The sequence below is a fragment of the Condylura cristata genome, unplaced genomic scaffold (assembly GCF_000260355.1).
Source record: "Condylura cristata isolate star-nosed mole 26May11 unplaced genomic scaffold, ConCri1.0 scaffold00015, whole genome shotgun sequence".
Classification (NCBI taxonomy): Eukaryota; Metazoa; Chordata; class Mammalia; order Eulipotyphla; family Talpidae; genus Condylura; species Condylura cristata.
The window spans coordinates 19041010-19061543 of record NW_004567116.1 but is presented as its reverse complement, the minus strand read 5'-3'; the positions used below and the strand labels follow the sequence as shown (position 1 = coordinate 19061543).

At 36.4% G+C, this 20534-nt stretch overlaps 1 protein-coding gene across 1 annotated transcript in view; it reads right to left on the bottom strand.

Moving 5' to 3' along the window:
• Positions 1-20534, bottom strand: part of DCDC5 (doublecortin domain containing 5) — a 67405-nt gene that overhangs the window by 16937 nt on the left and 29934 nt on the right. The window contains exons 10-17 of the mRNA XM_012725095.1: positions 19125-19295; positions 16565-16747; positions 14876-15076; positions 13241-13442; positions 10951-11103; positions 10117-10218; positions 5377-5513; positions 3959-4138 (exon numbers count right to left, since the gene is read on the bottom strand). Of these exons, the coding sequence (XP_012580549.1) occupies positions 3959-4138; positions 5377-5513; positions 10117-10218; positions 10951-11103; positions 13241-13442; positions 14876-15076; positions 16565-16747; positions 19125-19295 (1329 nt within the window). The remainder of the gene's footprint in view (positions 1-3958; positions 4139-5376; positions 5514-10116; positions 10219-10950; positions 11104-13240; positions 13443-14875; positions 15077-16564; positions 16748-19124; positions 19296-20534) is intronic.

Sequence of the window (20534 nt, the reverse complement as noted above, 5' to 3'; positions counted from 1 at the left end):
TCTTTCAGCTTCTGCTCACACATTCTGAACTGTGTTTGAGAAAGAGCACACTGATTTTGAGATTCTGTAGAATCAGAGAAATGTTGCATGGATAGGAGAAGAAAAATGTTTCAAGACCATGGGGGGGGGGACGATCATAAATCAGGGAAAGATGTTGAAGAGTCACTGACCCTCAAGAGGGAGCCACCTTGGTGTGCTGATGACAGATGAGCCTTCACCAGTTGGAGATGAGAGCTGCTCGAGCAGAGTTCAAAGAGTGGGTGAGAAGAATACGGTTAAATCATCCAGATAGCCTCAGCAATGAAAGAAGTTGAGAAAAGTCTGCATTAGATGGGATTCGAGTACTATCTGGGGGTTTCAGGACGGGAAGCAGAGTGAAGCACTTTGAAATGTGTCCTGTTCCTCATTCTTCTGGTGAAAATACCAACTATTGAAACTCTGAACTTCTTTGGAACTGGTGTCATTAGCCAGGTCCCCCCAGTGAAATCTAAATCCTATTCTTTCAGTTATCTATTTGTTTCACACACCATAGTCCATTATTCTCACATCCTGACAGCCTGAAAGGATACATTTCTAAGTGATCACAAAAATATCATGCAGGTTCCTTAAAGCAAAAATAGAAAGCATGTAAAAGAAAGGAAAGATATTAGAAAGAGCAGTTTTAAAAGTAAAACAAAAGAAGAAATAATATACAGAAAACATTCTAGACATTCCTCAAGTATCTTCCTACACACTGAGGTCACTTTTCTGTCCCAGAAACATTGCTTTCACCATGCTACTATTTTATTCAGAGACAGTGGCTCAAGCACTTTATTCTAAGAGTTAGGAAATGAATTGTGTCCTTCCCAAACTCTTAATATTGAAGCCAACATGACTGAATTTAGAGAAAGGGCCTTAAAGAGGTAATTGGGGTTAAATGAAATCATATGGGGAGTCATTAGCCTCATAGGATGGTGTCCTAAAAAAGAAGGAAGCCATGCTGGAAATTTCTCTCCATATGTGAAGAAAAAAGGCTATGTGGGGACAAAAGGAAGTGAGAGAAGGACATTTTACAAGCCAAAAAAGAGAAGCTACATCTGAAGCACCCCCTGCTGACACCCTGATCTGAATTTTCAGTCTCCAGAAGTTTGAGAAAATAAATTTCTATTGCTTAAGTCACCCAGTCTATGGTATTTTATTGTAGCTATCAGAACAGACTCATACAATCACTCCAGCTGTATGCATTTCTCTGTTTCATGTCTAAAAGTCATCTCTTTGACACGTTCTACGAATTCTAGCAACACTCCCTGAGCAGTGCCCCTCATTCTTGCTAATGCTTGTTCTCCCTGAGACACTGAGTCTTACCCAATTTCTCAAGTTCCATCAATGGTCCTGACTGATTCCTTTGTGAAGGCTTTCTCCTGCACTCCAGGGGGCACAGTGTTCCCCTCTTCTAAACCCCCACTGAGCCTCCTGCCTGCAGTACTAATGTCACTACTAATGTCACTTGTGTAGCAGGTTGCTATGACTTCTCTAAGAGGATTGTCTGCTTTCTTAGCAAATGGTTTTTTGCTTACTAAAAAAATCTGTGCTCATCACAACAAAATATAGAACACAGAAAAATAAATGAGGGAGAAATACCACAATTAGTACATAAGCAATGAGACCATTCAAAAAAATACTTCCCCCAATGAAAATACTTCCAGTCTTTTTTCTCTAGGGGTGAATGTGTATGTTTATAGATCCATATTCCACAGGATTTATATTATGCTTCTCACACTTAGTGTTATCTTGAATATCCTTATAATTATTATTCTTTCAGAGTCAGTGTTAAATTCCAGTATTCCATCTTACATATTATATTTATTAACTAACCCTCAACTCAGTGACTAAATTATTTCTAACCTATCTCTGTTAGAAGGAGTTCTGTGATGAACATTCTTATCAAATAATTTTTGCATAAATTCATGAACATATCCTTCAAATAAAGTTCTAGAAGGATATTTTCTTACAATATGTATAGCCTTATTAACTTCCAAAAATGTTGGAGTATTCAATCAATGTAAGAATATTCATTTCTCGATACACCCATGAACTTTGGACCTATTTTCAAGTGCTTTGCCAATCTGAAACATTAATTTAATGAGCGCATAGGCCATGTGATATTTTATTCCTACTGCTACCACTACTATCAATGCCAACCTGTCAATTATACCACACTATAAGGTTTACATATTCTTTCACATACATAAATTCGACTAGTACTTTACAGCTTCTAGAGCAGTGCCCTTCATGTACAAAGTGCATACAAAATGTATTATCATGGGGTAATATTATTATGGAGTGCCTTTTATATGCTACACTGAGAGCCACATAAATCAAAAGTCATCCCTCTACTAGATATATGTAGTTTTTTAAGAACTTACTGTAAGTTTTTGCTACCGAATGTGATAAGCTATCTTTGTCTTATCATCCTTGCTCTACCCTTTACCTATTTGTTCATTTCCTATTCTTTCTCTAATTTATCAGCTCTAGTTGAAACAGTTGAGTGCAGTTCAACATTTAGCATCTGTAATATGAATGCTGTGATTTTTGGAGAGCCAGCAAGGAGATATATTTCAGGTTTTCTACTAAAAAACCCCATCATTCTTTTAAAAAAAGTGTTTTCTTATTCCCCATCATGTCTATGAGTTCTTTTAATTGTATTACAGTTTTGAATATGCATTTTCAGGTTTTTAACTCCTTTTTTCCTCAGGTACTGCAAATTGGTACTGAAATTTTGGGACATGAAGTTCTGCTTTAAATTAACAATGTATGAATGGTTCTAATTTGATGTGCTTCTCAAAAAAGGAGTGGTTTTCTTCACAGTTTAAAACCAGATTCTTCTTCAGAAACAGAACTCAAGGTATACCTGCTGTTCTAGGTGTCCTCATCAGCACCCACTGAATTTCCAGGTCAGTATACTGTACTTTCTTGTCTTTCCTTTTGTCCCATACACCACCTCATCTCTGTGTGACTAGCTCTTGTCCCAGAAAAAATTATAAAAATATTTTACAATAAAAAAAACAACAATCATTCAATATGTCGCTTCAACAGATGAGACTTAAAAAAAACAAAAGCCCAACAAAATCAATTTTTATATGCTTTATTTTTAGTTAATTATCTTAAGTGTCCAAGTTTAGGATTACATCCTTGACATTGCCAGCAATAAATCGCCTCTCATCCTTTCCTTAATTAATATCTTAATTTGGGAGATTGGAACACTTGTCACCATTCAAGGACTGTGTATAGTGTTATGTTTTCTACAATGTTATGTTTTCTCTACATAACATTTCTGATGGGGAAAACAATATGATTTTGTGAACTGGGTTTAAAACTGGGAGGGCTTCCCTAATAGTGCTGGGGTTAAAGTCTCAGTGCTATCAAGCTATCACCAGCCACTGCTGTATGAGTTCAACCCTGACCAGGGAGGGGACCCACATGGAGGCACAGAATTCTCCTGACCCGCCCACTGCTCTCCTCAGCAGTGTATTTCAGTGGATCCACCTGTTCTGCTCCCTACTCCGTCTCTGGTGAATCCTCTCAACTCCTGCACCTCTGGCCTGTACCCCAGTTCTTGTATGCATAAATAAATAAATCTTTAAAACAAACAAGCAAAGAAATAAAATGAAGCAGGGAAAACATTTTAGAGTCTTAGGCTTTGAGTTCACTCTTTGGCTACAGTGAATATAACCGCCATTGTCCTCTGCTGGATAAGTGACATATTCTGACCCACACATCATATAGTGTTGGACTCACATTTTCACGCACACAAGCTCATTTAATCATCATGCCAACCATGTGCAGGAAGTATTACTCCCATTTTGCAGATAAGAAAATGAAGTTTAGATGCAATATAATTTGTCTGACTTAACAATCCAGAAATGTCAAAGTTGAGCTTTGAAACACCCTGAAACATTCATTTTCACACAAGCGTTACCTCTGCAATCGTCTTGCCCCAGGCATAAGTTCCATCTGCAGGTCTGCCTCCGTTTAGATAAATCCACACTCGTTTTGCATTTGGCTGTTTATAGAGGCTGCTCTTTTTGTGGGCAGTACCCTTAGTTGCAACTGGAGAGTTTCTCTTGGATTGCAGTTCTTGGATTTCAGAAAGGTGGGCCTGTTGAGGAAAATTCCAGAGAATGCCATGCTTAGAGAACTGTCTATTAAGTGTGTGCATGAAAAACATGATGAAAGACAGAAGTATCTTACAATTGCAATTTATGTTGAAAAACATTTTAGGAAGTGCATTTCCCTCTCTTGTCACTGACACTTCTGTAAATTTCCCCTCCTTCAGTGAGTCACAAAAGGCAATAATAACCATTAGCGTAATAATAGTAAAGTACTTATTTTGGCAAAGCACTTGACTCATTTATGCTTTGGAGAAATGAGTAGAGATGTGTTGCTGTACTTCTATACGGTATTTCTCCTACTGAGTGATTTTTCTGCATCTAACAAATGAGTTTTTAACTAGAGTCACAACATCATTTCCTTTTACCAAGAAATGCTTGAGGGAGTGTGCATGACTGTTGTTTAAGTTGTTACTCGCAGTCTTTTAATGCAGCAGCCACCTTCTTACTTTGCCAGATACCTGCCAGGCAGCTTTTCATCCTACTTCAAGCATGTCCTAGTTCAATGCTTTGCATTCATTCCCTGGTCAGTGATTTATCCTTCTCAGCTTGGCAAGAAGTCATATTTCTAGCAATGTCAATTTCTTTTTTCTAGTAACCTTGACTTGAGCACATGCCTAAGATTTAGATTGAACACATTCCATGATTTGAGAAACCCTATTAAATAAGAACATATCATTTTGATGAAAAACTTCACAAAGCAAAAAGTTTTCCCCACGTCTCTATCCCCAATCCTCTCTCAACAGCTGACCTTTCTCTTCTTGACTTTTTTATGTTCTGGCAATCCTGAATGATTAACCAATTGGACTGAAAGTGCTTTTTGAATTCCTCACTTCTGAATGTCTCCATTACAATTAGTATTTTGCTCCTTGCTCTTTTTACATATCAAGATATACCCGTAGGAGTGATGAGCAATGACGCCATAAGGCTCAACTTGACTATACTTATTATAATTACTTTTGTACATATCCACTGGGCCTTTTTTTCTTCTTTGCTAAGGTCATAATTTCTGGTCTTCATTCAAACAAAACAGACTTTCATATGAGCTGGCTGTCTTTTAGATAGCTACTCTCCAAATGCCAACTCAATGCTTGGCATATGCTTATGTGGTTATAACTGACCAAATGCTGAGAATATATTAATAGCATAATTTTAAAATTCAATGCTGTACTTTAAAAGAATATGAAAGAGGCAACGTCTTTAATGTCTGGAGTCCTAAAGAATGTACCTCTGTATGTCTTATAAGCTCCATGAGCTTAATTTCCTCTTGAGTCTGCTCCGTCCAGCCTCCTTCCACCACCACTGGCTGCACAGGGCTTTTGCTGGGAACCATGGTGGCCGACTGACATGCTGCTACTCGGCGCCCTGGGGAAAGACGTCCCTGGAAATGTTGTTTCTGATGATGGGTTTTCAAATTTCAAATAAATTGGTTTGACTTTCTATGCATAAATCATTCCACTTGGGAGCATAGGCTAAAATACTAAATATATCATAAAAGCAAAGATGCCTAAGGTAATAATATCTAACAATGCCTCTTCAGATGGGAGCTGGAGTCTTTAAATAGTTAGAATATGCATACTCACTGTACAGATGGAAAAGAAGCTAACGTGCTGACTTCCACACTGGCCCCAGTCTCTCATCTATGATATGGTTCAGTGGTAATTTAGTCAAATAGAATCTATGACCTATATAGGCCATCATCTCTTCTAGTCATGGAACATATGTTTTGTTCTCTTCACTAATAATAAGCCTTTCCCCCACAATTAGCTTAGCAGCCTGGGGATTAAGTATTTCTAAAATAATATTAACCCAAGAGACAGGAGGCCTTTTTTTTCTATCTAATAATACCCCAGGAGTATGATTAGTTTCTGCCACCTCTGCTGTGCCCTTTAGGCTGTTAAGATGCTGTGATAAGAGAAAATATTTTTTAGAATGCTGTATTTTAAGAATCACAGGTGTAATTTAATAAGGTAGTAGTTTGAATTTTCTTTCAGCCAGACCAGTTAAAATCATTATAAAAGAGGTTTGAAAGTCATGAAACTGTTTTTTTTTTTTGTGGGTCTCACACTGATCTCTAAACTTCTTAAGTGAAAATAACATCTACTCTCTTATATTCCTTCCAGAAATCTCTGCTTGGCACCAGTTACAAATCAGACATTGTGCTGGATGAGGCAAATACAAACATGTTAAAGATTGAGACCTTGTCTCAAGGTTAATGGGAATACAGATGTAAATGAAATCATTACACCAATAATTGATTGCAATTGTGGCATGCCAGAGAAACCCAGGGTCTACAAAGGCATGTAACTGAGGCAGTTGACCTAGTCTGAGAAAGTCAGATTTACATGGATAAAATAAAGGAAATACCAAAATGAAGCTCTGAGTCCTAATTTTGTTGCCAAAGATCCTTAGCAGTAGATTTCTAGACTTTGAACAAAACATTTTGAAAATAAATTGGTGCTTTAAGAGGATAAAGTATTTTTGCTTTTGTATCTCAAGTTTGTAGAAAAAGACCCAGCAATAAAAGTATATGGTAGCAATGATTTTTCAGGACAACCAGAACTCTAGGCACCTAATAAACATTCATCTACAACTTCTGGATGTGAATTCTAACATAACTGAATCAATCAGCCAATGAATAAGAGTGAAATGCCATTTAGTTACTTGCAATGGAAAAGGCCAGAGTGGTAGCAGAAAAGTCTTAAAACAAACTTATGGTAAGTATAATTTTTGGCCAGTTCTATTCATGAAGTGCAGACAACATTAATTTATGATACATAAATTCTTATCAATAATTATTCAACAGATATTTTACTTATGATACATTCAGAATACTAATACTGTTCACCAATAGTTTATCCTTTACAGTGTTGAGAGAAAAGAATAGAATATAGGAAAGAACAAATAGCATTATGCATTATTAGGTTTTTGTCATTTGATTCTAACTATCTTGAGAAAATGAATCCATTTGAACTATAAAATTCATGGAGGCATAATGTCATCATAAGAGGTTTTGGTTTGAAGGGAAGTTTTCATAACAAGTATTATCACATAGGTAAGAATAACAGAAATGAAAATCAGGCAAAAATTGTTAAATCATTTTTATTGCATATTGGCATATGTGCTATTTTATAGTGATAATAGCTAACAATTAATTGGTAAAGATAGATTATATGAGTGATTTGCTATTACTTCAGACTATAAATGTCACATGGACAAACGTTTTTACTTCTCCTTTATTGGGAGGCTTACCCTGATTTAGCATCACCGATGCCTGGGGCTGCAAGTCCACCTAATTTGGGGTTTCAACTCACAGAAACTTAGCTCCTACAATAAATAAAATGCTCCAGCATTGTTTTTATATTTCAACAGTTTTACTTTTATCTGATCTGATATTTCTTAGTTTTATTTATCAGCTCTTAAGATCCCAAATGAGAAAAAGAGGTATATTCTTATGTACAGTATATTAATATTACTGAGTATTTATGTGCTAAACATGTAGAAAATATCTGACATTTGTTAATCAAAAACACTCTATCGAGTAACCTCTAATATCACTATTAATGCTAGCAATGATCATGTTTACAAAACATATACAAAGAAAACATAGCAGAGTATTTTGTATACAGTATATACTATATAAAGATTGTTGCACTTACCAATGGCTATAATAATAATAATCAATTCAGACAATATCGATACCTCCCAACCCTCCTCTTCCATATAAACTTCAAGAAGCTCACAATCAAACGGGGCTGAACAAACAGTAAGCTGAACTTATCTCTTTTCATAATACCAACAACAAGGAAAGACTTTCCCTAGAGAAGGTCTTTTATAAGCTTCAATTCAAGCTATATTTGGTATTAGAAAACATACTGGATTTTGAGTACAGATAAGTTTTATTCTGGCACTGAATTCTAAGACACCACATCTGTGCATCCCTCCGTAATGGACATCGTCTCACCAAACAGACTGTTTTCAACAGAGACATTATAGATGATGCCAATTAAACTTTGAATGTCCTTTTAATGCTTAATTATAATGAAAGTTGAAAGTATGTTATAAAATCAGAATTGAATAAAGGCAATGCTGCCAGATCCTATTTTCAGTTTGCTGCTTTCTATTCATTTAACTTGATATAGGAATAGAGCTTGGAAAACACACTGTAGTACGTGGTTGAAGTTCCATTCACTCCAAAATTCAGTCATTACACAAATATTAGGAGAGCAAGCAAAGGCATAGAATTGATCATGCAACATAAAAGTGAGAGATGAAAACTATTAGGTGGGAAGTTTGGGATGTGATAAACCACATTATCTCTGGCTTGGAATGGTAGGGAAGGCTTTTGAAGACATAAGTAGCTGAAAAGTATAAAAGGAGTAGGAACAATACAGAAGAACAGGAGAGAGGAAAGTTTAAAGCAAAGAGAACTGAATTGTGCCAAAGGCCCGATATTGAGAAAGCACATGAAGTATTTGGAGGGCTGGGGAAAAAAATCCAAATTTGTGAAATGGAGTGGTAAGAAAGGAGAAAGAGATGTAAGAAAGGAGAAAGAGATGTGCGCAGAGAGAGAACACACCAAGGGTCAAGTTAAGAAGCTGCACCTTTGTCCTAAAGGTAACAGGGAGCTTTGAAAGGTTATACGCCTGGAGTACCATAATAACACTTCTGCATTTTTCCATGAGCACGCTAGCTCCAGGATCTCCCCATTATGTACAGAATAAAAATCATGCTCAAGACTGGAGCCAGAGAGACACATTCGAAAACTGTTGCAGTAATCCAAGGAGTAGATGAGAACAGCTTGATTTCAATAAAGATAGTGGGCATTAATATAGTTAAAATTAATTTGAAATTAACAGATTTCAAGCAACAAGAGTTATGGATGTTTCTGTTAAGAAGGTCATGCCAAGGATAATTTCCAGGTTTCTGAGATGGAACACAGGCAGGCCGGTGGTACTACTGCTAGAAAAAAATGATAGGTGGCACTGGTGTGTGTGTGTGTGTGTGTGATAATTTAGTTTTGCACCTGCACATGGGACATTGAAATGAGAATGTATAGTAGTAGAGGAGAAGAGGTTAGCCATAGTCATAGATGTTTTTCACTTAGACCACACAATTCTTTTAGTAAGAACTAGATAATAGCCATTTCAACCCAGAGTTTTGCCTCGTACACTCAGGATTGACTCATTGTGCTGTTTATTGAAATAAGATTCACAGGTTTTGACACCAGGAAGTGCACATTCTCAGGAGTTGAAATCCTGCTATAACAATTATAAAGCCTGAAATATATGCCTTTCCAGACTAAAGTCCATTACATACTATTTCTCTCTAAAGAGCCATTTTGGTGTATCAAATACTGCAAGCAGTATAAGGTTAGGAACTTAAGATTCTGTGACAAAGAATGAAGACAACGACAAATATGCCAGTTGACTACTTTTTTTTTTAAAATCAAAGAAAAGTAGCTTTATATCATTGTTCTAGTTTTAGGGCTTATAGGCTCATACCTCTACAAATGCCTGTTTTCACACTCTGTTTCCCAGCAGTCCCACTTTGACAATGCATGACATATTTAAGTTGCACAAAAAGAGGCCCTTCTGAGATACTGATGCCCCAGAAAATTTTAGTACTTCCTCACTTCGATTATTTTAAAAACATCTTCCCCAGAACCAACCAACTAATGACAAGTTTTTCTTAAAGACTGATAATTTCCAAGCCAATAGGGTGGTTATAGGATTGAGACAGCTTCCTGCTTTTTAAAATGTATATATATATATATACATGTCAAATATAAAATCAGTATTGAAGAGATGTTTGGGTATTGAAGAGATCATTGGGGATTTTAGATTCACTCAAAGGTCCTGATAATACAATATTTGGATAGTTAAACACCTGTTATCTAATAGCAGAAAAAAAACTGAGGTTACATTTAAAATTAAACATGGCGATGCCTGCTTTAGTTCATACCAACCTTTTAACTGTCTCATTTTGTGTTTCATGGTATCTAGATCAGCCAAAATTTTGTCCTTTTTCAACCAGTTCTGTTTTTCTAACTTTTCTGCTTTCTGCAAAGCTAGAATAATACAAATACATGATATTTTATCTTGCATTCTTTCAACAACAGCAATTTATCATGCAAGCCAATAATTTATAAAGAACTTTCTGCTTCAAGAAACAGATTCAATTAGAAACAAGTAATTAAAAGGTAAGGGGTCATTAAAAGAAACCTCATTTGAAAGATGACAGGGCTTAAGGCATTTCTTTATGGAATGGAGGAGGAAAAAGAACAGTGCTGTTTTATTATATAGATTTACCATATGCAATAGCCATATTTCATTTTGCACTTCCACAAACTATTTGGAGGTGATGAAAGCCTGGCTTGGAACCATTCATTTTTTAAACATCCACCTACTGCCTAAAGGGTGCAATTCTTAAAAATGAAAATGTGCAGACAGGTCGTCTTCGGTGTGAATTAAACTCATTTGTTATTTTCTAATGTATACCATTATTCTCAGTCTTATAGACCAAGGATCTCTTTATCAACTAAATTAGACATTTTTCCATGCTGAATACTCCATTCCAGTAAGAAAAAACAGGCAATTGGGCAAACATGGGAGTGCAGCTCTCCTTGAGCATGTGTTAATTGATGGCTGTGCTCTCCTTTGCATAAATGTGCTGTTACTAGGTTGACAACAGACATTATATATTTAACTCATTTTCTTGTGGTGCTCTAAAATTTGTTTCTTTTCGAAGCCCTTTACACATTTGCCTGTAAGAAAACACGCACCCCCTCCCCAAAACTTACTATTTGGAGATAGAAATGGTTCACCACAAGATACCCAGATGGGGACAGGATATCTGAGGCCGAGGGTGAGCAGTGACTTATCTATCCCCTCCAAACTATCAGAGGTCACAGACTTGGGAGGTAAGGTGCTTTTCACTTTCATTCTTGTGTTTTCTGGGAAACAAACCACAAAGCATTGTTCAACGACAACAAAATGAATAAATGTGCTTATTTGTTTATTTCAAATAGTGTATTCTTCTTTAATGGTTTGATTTAGATAGCAATACCAGGACTAGAAGCCAATTTAGGAATCTTATATGAAAAATATCCATGGCAAAATAATTTAAACTAATTTGTATGAAATACACATTTTAATCCCTTTCATACATTTCACCTAGATCAAAAAGAAACTTGAAGTGGTTTACCAAAATATCTACTCTGGAAATAGATTTAAAAACAGACATAAGAAGACCAAGGAAAGAAGGGAAAGGATTTAGGAAAGGACTAAATAAAGCAAGAGATAAGTTACCCTTGCTTCTTAAATGGATAATAGTGTCTGCTTCATTTAATCTCATGGTAATATTAAAAGTAAAAAAAGACTAAAGTACTTAGAGTTAAAGGAGGTTTGGTCTATTTAACTGAACAAGCATCCAAAAATGTAGATATTTTTATTACTAAATGGAAATGAATACCTCACTGTTTTCATTTGCTAGGGATAAAGCACAAATTAGTATCCAAGCTTCCTGGTAGGCAAAGCAAAGAAGAAAACACAATTTCAAGAACCACATAATCTGTGAAGTACCAAATTTCTCAGAAAATATATACCTTTCCTGGTCCTTCGATCCAAGTGAAATTTATTTCAAATTCTTCATAAAGGGGTTGTTTTGTGACACTGCTAACTCTATCCTTTCTATACTTTAGTAGAAATTAACATATCTGAAGCTCACCTTGCACTAGGTACTTAGGTATATCCATTCCCTACTTTATTCCTTTTTTAACTGCTAATGTAAATTAATTAACTGGATGTGAGGAGGAGGTCATGGGAACTTCTGGTTTATAGCTAGTAGGTCAGAAATACAGGTAACAACCAAATTTGTAAGCAGCACTGAAGTGGAAGGATAAGTCTGTGGGAGCCCTTAACCTGTGGTGTCTGATGCTATCTCTAGGTTGATAGTGTTAGAATTGAACTAAATTGTAGGAAAACCAACTGATGCCATAGAATTGTTTGGTGTGAGTAAAAATCCCCCACAATCTCTGAAGTATGTTATAAATGGTAGAAATACACAATTCTATGTATAATAATGATAGCTAGTATTCATATAATGTTGGTAAATATCAACCAGGCATTGTTCTAAGAGATATATAGATATATAATTATGTTATTCATATACATATATTCACAGTCTTATGAATACATATTCATATTTATGAGAACTAAACATGAGTAATTTTTCATATGAATATATATTCATTTCCAATATTCCTTCATTATTTGAATATATACTTATATATTCCTCATACAAATTCCATAAAGCAGATTATTTTAGTGTTCGTATTTCACAAATGAGGAAACTGTGGTATAGTGAAGCTAGGCAACTTGACCAAAATCATTCAGCTGTCAGATGGCAGAGTGAGGATTTGAACTCAGGTATTCTAGCTCCAGAGCCCAAGCTCTTAATGGCTGAGCCATGCCACTCAGTGTTACAATAGTAGAAACCTAAGATAACTGCTGAACCACCAGTAGCAATGCACTTGAATTTAGCAAGCTATTACTAGGGACAAAGTCCTGCCTCTGAGTCATACATATTCTAGTGAGACTCACCATGGTGTAGCAGACAATTACACACAGAATGCTAACAGCACACTGCAGTGGAGACACATTCCCGAGGGCTTGTTGAAGTTGGAGCCAAGGAGCTGTGCAGGGACATATGAAATGGGTATGTCTCCCCTAATAGTGAGTCTCTCCTAATAGTCGGAAGAGATTTGGAGTTGTACCCACTTCCTTCAGTGGTGCCCAACTGGTCCTGAGTTTGAGTACATAAGCTGCTCATATTTTATAAACCAATTAAGCTGTTAAACCTGTGTTGCAATTTCTAGGTAAATTTATTTTTCATTTTGGTACAGAAGCCAAACTGATATCATTTGAAACTTTTTCATATTATTTTTAAAATAAAAACAATATGAGACTCTCTTGGCAGTAATTTCTATGACCTTGAAATTCTAGAAGGAATGAGTGAATTAAAGAGTCACATTTAAGTTGTTATGATCAAACATAAATAGAACCAGGTCAATTCTGTAGATTGTAACCAACCTTCCATGCTTTCAACAGTTGTCTCTTTTGTTCCAGGAAGTGTTGCATTGTTCTTTTGACCCTCGGAGACTTTCTGGCCAAAAGATTCATCTAGAGCCCATAAAACCAATTCACGCAAGGAAAGGATTGAGGTTCCATCTTTAGTATATACTTTGGAGGCTGCTCTAGCTAGACCAAGTTGTTCTGTACATTCTGCAAGAAGCTAGATGACACAGAGTATAAGGAACTGAAGGGAATAGGAAATAATCACAAAGAACTTGTTATTTAAAGAATATGAGAAAATCCTTTAATTTGAGAAAATTGAAAGCTAAATAACTACCAATCTGATTTTTGATTAGAGACAATTTTGTCCTAACTAATCCCACAACAGGAGTCTGATCCAGCTGTGAAAAGTTGTAGTTCCAAAAATTTAGAATAGCATTGGACACATGTTAATACCTTTTGTCATCAGAGCATTTCCTAAGAAATGTTGAACCTAGAAGTAAACTTTCATTTTGTTGCTATAGAAGCTTTAAAATTGTTAATACTTTGTACTCAATTGACTGTTTTAAAATAAATATTTGACTTTCAAGCTAACTTGACACAATTACTACTTCCTTTCCGCAGATAGGAACAGAGACTGAAAGCTTAATATTTTAACCTAAACCACAAAAGCCAGCTGTGGATCCCAAGGTGAATCTAGCTTTTGTACTTAAGTCCACTGAACAACAATACCTTAATAAAAACATTCTATTTGTATTTTACCAAAGAGATGAATGAAAGTCTGTGTGTGTGTGTTTGCAAAGCAATCTCCAGGGTTAACTCCATGTCGTATTTAACATTGCTGAAAGAGATGCCATTACCAGAATGTAGAGAGAAGATAATCACCAAAGGAGATAAGTGCGGGGTGGAGTCTTTTGTGTTCTCTGTCCTTCCTGGGACTATAGGGGAACAGCCCCAAGACAGAGACCACATATCCCTCCCAGCACAGCTTTTCTGATTTTAAAATGTGATGGAACAACCCCAAAAAAATGCTCATAAAGGACCAGGGGGGAAATAATAATAATAAACATCTATATACCAGAGACATTTTACAGAGGTAGAGTGAGGAACAGGATAAAAAATGGGGGGCTTGTGTTGGGGGGGTAAGTGCACAGGACTGTGGTGATGGCACACGGGTGATTTGGTGATGGGAAGCCCACGGGGATTACAACTGAGATGGAAAAGGGCACAAAATGATGTAAAAATAAACCGTTACAATAAAAAATAAAATAAATGCTCAGATTTCCCAGATGATAAGTGAGGCGACATCTCTTTGAAACTGAGATGACATAGAACCTGAAGCTGGAGTGGGAAGCAAAGCAAAAAGTCATCTGCCAGCGCAATAATGAAGATAATCTGGAAGTTTTGCTTTCCCCTGCTTTATAGATCTTTGCTCTGGTTGTCAATGTGGAAACCATATCGTGTTTCTCATTTTTCAAAGTCTGCATCCCAAGAAATAAAATTAAAGAGATCTTTAAGCAGAGATCTTGATCTCTTCGTTTTAAATTGGTGAAACTGGTCAGGGACATTTATGACTCAATCTGCAGCTTTTTTCTTGTCACCATTATTATTACCTCTGAGGATGCCAGAAGCATTTAAGTGATAGTCACTTACCATGGGGAATGTTCCAGCCACAATTAACTTCCCGTTTCGATACCCATCTCCATTTTTGTATGCAATTATTTTCACGGCCTTCTGGTGCATGGCTGCCACACCATGAGAGACAACTGGGGTGCAGGTCTTCATCCGTAAAGATGATAGACGCTCTTCGTAGTAACTTCGGGTTTTTTCAGCCTCATGAGAAGATAAGTCAGCCTGATTTAAAAAAAAAAATCATAGATCTACTATTTTTTTTCTTTTCTTTTTGTTATTTTGCTATATTTCTGGCTATTAATTAATAAATATGTATGTGACATTTAAATTTGAAAGGCTCATTTCAGAGGTTCTAGGTTTTGGATGTTGGGGTAGGAAGGACGTTAGATACTGCTTTAATGTTTAACTGTATAATAAGGCCTCTCTATGCCTGCAGGTATTGATGAGCGAGAATGGAAATGAGTATAGCTTTACCACATGGCAACTAAAGTGGGGAACACAATGTTGCATTTTCTCTTTCCATCCCTAACTAGAATGCTGTCCTGAGGGAAAAGTTCTGGCTGAAATGCTGGGGGTTCTTTCCAAAAAGTTCTGGCTGAAATGCTGGTAGTTGTTTCCAGTCAGCTACCCACCACCTCTCAGCACTACCCACTACTGAGCAAAGTCAAAGGCCTTTGGTCTTTCCCAGAGAATTAGCTTTCTCTCTCCATCAGCTATTGCCTCACTTGATGTTTATTATAATCTGTTATTACCTATCCTACATTCCTCAGTCCCTTAAGGGATATCAGGTGAGGGGAATGGGTGGGTAAACCCTGAGATACCAAGACTAAAGGTTCTCTACATCTTTAGAATAATTTCTTTTTATGTAAGTGTGTAATTTCCCATTAGCTCTTCTCACTTCTAAACTTGAAGGAAAGGATTTTTTTTTAAGATTTATTTATTTATGCATACTGAACTGGGGTACAGGCCAGAGGTGTAGGTGTGGTAAGAGGCTTCACCAGAGACAGACTGGGAGCAGAACAGGCAGACTGACAAAAGTACACTGCTGAGGGGAGCAGTGGGCAGGTCAGGAGAGGTCTGCCATGCCCATGTGGGATCACCTCTGGGGTGAGGATTGAACTCATGCTGAAGGGGCTTTAGCTCCTTAGTGCTGCTATGCCACCAGGGAGGGCCTGAAGGAAAGGATGTTTTAAATGGTGCCATTTTAGATTAAGATCACAGGAAAGAGTAGAGATTTTTTTCTTCCCTAAAACTATACATAGTATCAGACATGGATGTGTGAATTCAAGCACCCGACCTGAGTAATCATTAAATAACTTGTCAGATACCCCTGAAGTGTTCCCTACTATTAAAAAAGACTTTAGTTAGGCTGTAGGTAGAGGAAAAATGCTGCTCCACTAAGTAAAGGCTTACTTAGTAACTTCCCCATCTAAAAGCAACATGGAGAGCAATAAGTAGAAGGTGTCAGCAGATGATTAAAGCCGCAGAGTGCCCAATTAACTTCAAAGAGTGTATCGAACTATTAAGAGACAATGTATTTTAAATTACAATGTGAAAAAGGAAATCAATGCAGGTGGAATGGTAAAGGTACATCAGAGGAAGATGAATTGGATGAATGGAGATGAACTTGAGTGCAAGCAGATAATTAATGCATCAAAGTTTCCAAACTGGTGCCACACATGTATTAGCAGAACTCAGATCATTATATACCTCAGCCACACTGATGACCTTGAAAGGCCCTCGTGAGGAGGGTCTCAGGGTCTTGGAGCCTGAAGCACACAGGAAAGGCACACCTGGCAGCAACTGTTTCAGTCCCTTCTCTGCCCTCATGGATCGTCCACATGCCAAGCAGAACATCAGTTTTTTCTTTCCAGGTGAGAGATAATAGTATCCCTAGAAAAAATGAGAAAGATGATTTTTTTTTTTTTTGGTATAGGCAAATCTAAAGTGTGGCAGCAATTTGTAGAACACTTTCTAATATTGATAAAGCACGTCTGTAGTCCCCAAATGCTAAATTTGAAATCTCAACATGAATGCATTATTCTGTTTTGTTAATAATTACATAAAACAATGAATTTCCAAATTTTGTTGACAGAAAAAATCTAGAGGCAGTCGCAATTCAGCATCAGTGAGTAAAATTTGTGTCCAAAGTCAGGCTTTTTAAGAGGAATGGCAAACGCTGAACATCACCAGGTAACTATGAACATATTAGCGACCCTGGTCGAGAGTGGCAGAACCGCTAGCCCGATCTGCTGACCTATAGGGCAAAAAAGGTTACTGGTTGAAGTCACTACATTTTCAGGTATTTTGTTAGATCAGAATACAGTGATAGGGAAAAAAATAAGTACTTATCCACTGATGAACCACATTTTTGGTCATATGCATACTTGAGGTAAAATCATATTTATATTAAAAGCTCAGCTAACAAATGCGGAGACAACAGTTGGACAAAACTGACTTTTTGATACTCTTTATGGAATTGATCTAGGCAATGATGATCAAAAGGATACCATGTAGAAAGTCACTGGGAATACTTTTTTGTTAATGTGTGATTAGCTTGTAATCACCTGAACTCTTAATTGATTACAGTAAGACGTTTGATGGCAAAAGAATTATTTTTCATTTTGATAGGTATGGTAAAGTCATGATTATATTAAGAAAATATTTACTTTTTTTAGATTTACTTATTTGTGCATACAGAACTGGGGTACAGGCCAGAGGCACGGAGGGTGAGAGGATTCACCAGGGACAGAGTGGGGAGCAGAACAGGCAGATCGACGAAGTACACTGCTGAGGGGAGCAGCGGGCGGGTCAGGAGAGGTCTGCCACGCCATGTGGTCACCTCCGGGGCAGGAGGGAATCGAACTCATGCGGAAGCAGCTTTAGATTCTCAGTGCTGTGCTTTAACCCGCTGCGCCACCAGGGAGGGCAGAAAATATTTACATTTTTAAGGGTACATGCTTGAGGTGAAATATCTGGGTTGTCAGTGCTGCAAAATCTCAAATGATAGGTATATGAGAATTCATGGTATTGTCCTTTTACTCTGGCATATGTTGGAACTTTTTCATACTAAATTTTTATATAGACTCCTGAATTTTCTTTTTCATCAGCCTGAAAGTTAAGTATAGCCAAAGCTGGTACCCTCATTCTCAATTTACAGTTGAGTAAATAAAAACTCAGAGGGGTAAATTTTAAGCAAGGATAGCCAAGTTTTATATGGCAGGAATGAAGTACAGAAAAACTTCTGATTCCATGTTCTTGGATTTTCTGCTTTTGTCATATTAATTCAACTATTCCTCACAAAAAGATAGAGTGACCTCAACGCAAAGTCAGCATTTAGACAATACTGTTGAAGATGAAATTCTTCAATTCCACTATAGAATTCTCTAGCTTTACATTTGTTTGCCTTTCTTCTTTTCAAATTACTGTAAATCAGAAAATTAAGCCTCCCTCTCAGGTGGAATTGAATGAATATTATATACAGAACTATGTGTATAGAAAAGCATGGGTTTCATGCTAATTGGGCACCAATGATTTTTCTTATTAAAGAAGCCACTGAAAGGATTCAGAAAATAAATTTTTCATTCATTAAGACATCAATTCTTATGGTTGTCATTCCTGAATTGGCCATGGTGCAAGTACACAATGTAAACTGGGGTTTTAATTAATTCATTTATATTTAATGTCACTTTGAAACTACAAATGGAAAGAAAAATATGATACAGTTGAGTGGCCTCCCAGAATTAAGCTATGCCTCCAGGATGCTAACCATTTTAAAGTTCTGTATGTAGCTTTGTGCTTCTGTACAAAATACCAAACAACTGATTGGACTCATAATTCTTCTATAAAATTTCTTTTATTTATCCTTCTGTTTACATTGTATTTCTTTACCGAGGCAAAATAGAATGCAGTTAAAGTCACAATCACCTGCATTTTAACACACTGTCTGGAATGGAGTGACATTGTGCGTGGCAGGCTCACCTGGGGACTGTGTATGTGTTATCTTTTTTCACGCATGGCAAACTGATAATGAACTAAAAGTGGTATTGGTGATAGGGGGCCAGTGAAACAATGTAATCACAAGGAAATACCAAAGTTCTTTCATTCTTCCTTAAACAGAACCACATTGCCTAAGTGATTTCATTTACAAATCAGTGTTCAATGTGTGCAAATATAAGGTTTTCTAGAAAAGAAAAAAGTTTCTTGGTTTATTCAATTATCCCACTTTTCTCTATTTCCCCTTTATCCTCAAAAGAAAGGAACCACTTACTGGTTGATCAATGTTTTCTTCTTTAATCACAGAAGATGTACAAATACCGGCATAATTAGCTGCTGTGATTTCCTTATCTAGTGTAGTGCTATGAAAGGCCATAAAAGTTTTCATATTTTCTATGTAACGCCACTTCTGATTGGAAGTCCCATTGTTATGTGGTTTATATTTCTAGGGGAAAAGAAGATAAAATATGGAATGAAATAAACAGGTAAGTTTATGAATTAGCAGTCAGTTTTCATAGCACCAACCTAGAGTATATAATTGCTCATAATTCTAATTAGTTATAAGTATTTTTATTTGGTGATAATATACATAATATTTTTATATTTATAAATATCATTCCTTGAGTTAGAAAAATGGACTCACAAAATACACATCATTTTTAAAACATGTATACTATTTGATTTTAAGGATATTTTATTTTACCAATCCCCAACAGATAATTCTATAAATTATTACTGAATTTTTTTTGTTATAACAAAGCGCAGTGAACAATCATAAAAACACATTTTTGTGTAAGTCTATGGCAGATCTTTGAACAAACTTCTAAAGTATACTTATTAATAAAATAGTTATTCTATTATAACATTATAGTCTTACTATATCACAGTATTTTTTTAAAAGGTAGTTTGTTTACACTGCCAATAGTGTGTGAAGTGACCTATTTTCCTCACAAAATATCATAATTTAATAAATGAAAAACAGTACTTTTTGATAAATTTGCATGTCACTGAGCATGAGGAAGTTATTTTTTAAGTGATTATATCCAGTCTTATATGTGATAGAAGCAGCATAATTATTCTAATTATAAAACTTGGCTCAAATGAGTAGTTTCAATGTAACAGATTTAACCAGCAGATTAGTTCCAACCAAACACATCATGCTACCTTATGGATCTCTCTAATGAATAACACTTACTTTACCAAGGAGAGACTGATGGTAAATAGCAAAACAAATGAGTCTTAAGAACTGATTTAATAGGTCAGGCAAGGAGCATCCCTCAGAGACATGGAAAATCCAAGGCCATATTTTAAGGAACAGGAAGGGGGTATGATAGCATTAACCTAAATTGCCTCATTGTTAGTATTATTATTATTTTTTAAATTATTTATTTATGCATACAGAACTGGGGTACAGGCCAGAGATGCAGGGGCGGTTGAGAGAATTCACCAGTGTCAGTGGGGAGCAGAACAGGCTGATTGATCAAGTACACTGCTGAGGGGAGCAGAGGGCAGGTCAGAAGAGGTCTGCCATGCCATGGGGGTCACTTCCAGGGCTTGGAATCAAACTCATGCTGCAGTGGCTTTAGCTTCTCAGTGCTGTGCTTTAACCTGCTAAACCATCAGGGAGGACCCCATTTTTATTATTGTTAAGTGAACTTTAATCAAAAATTGATTGCTTCAGGAG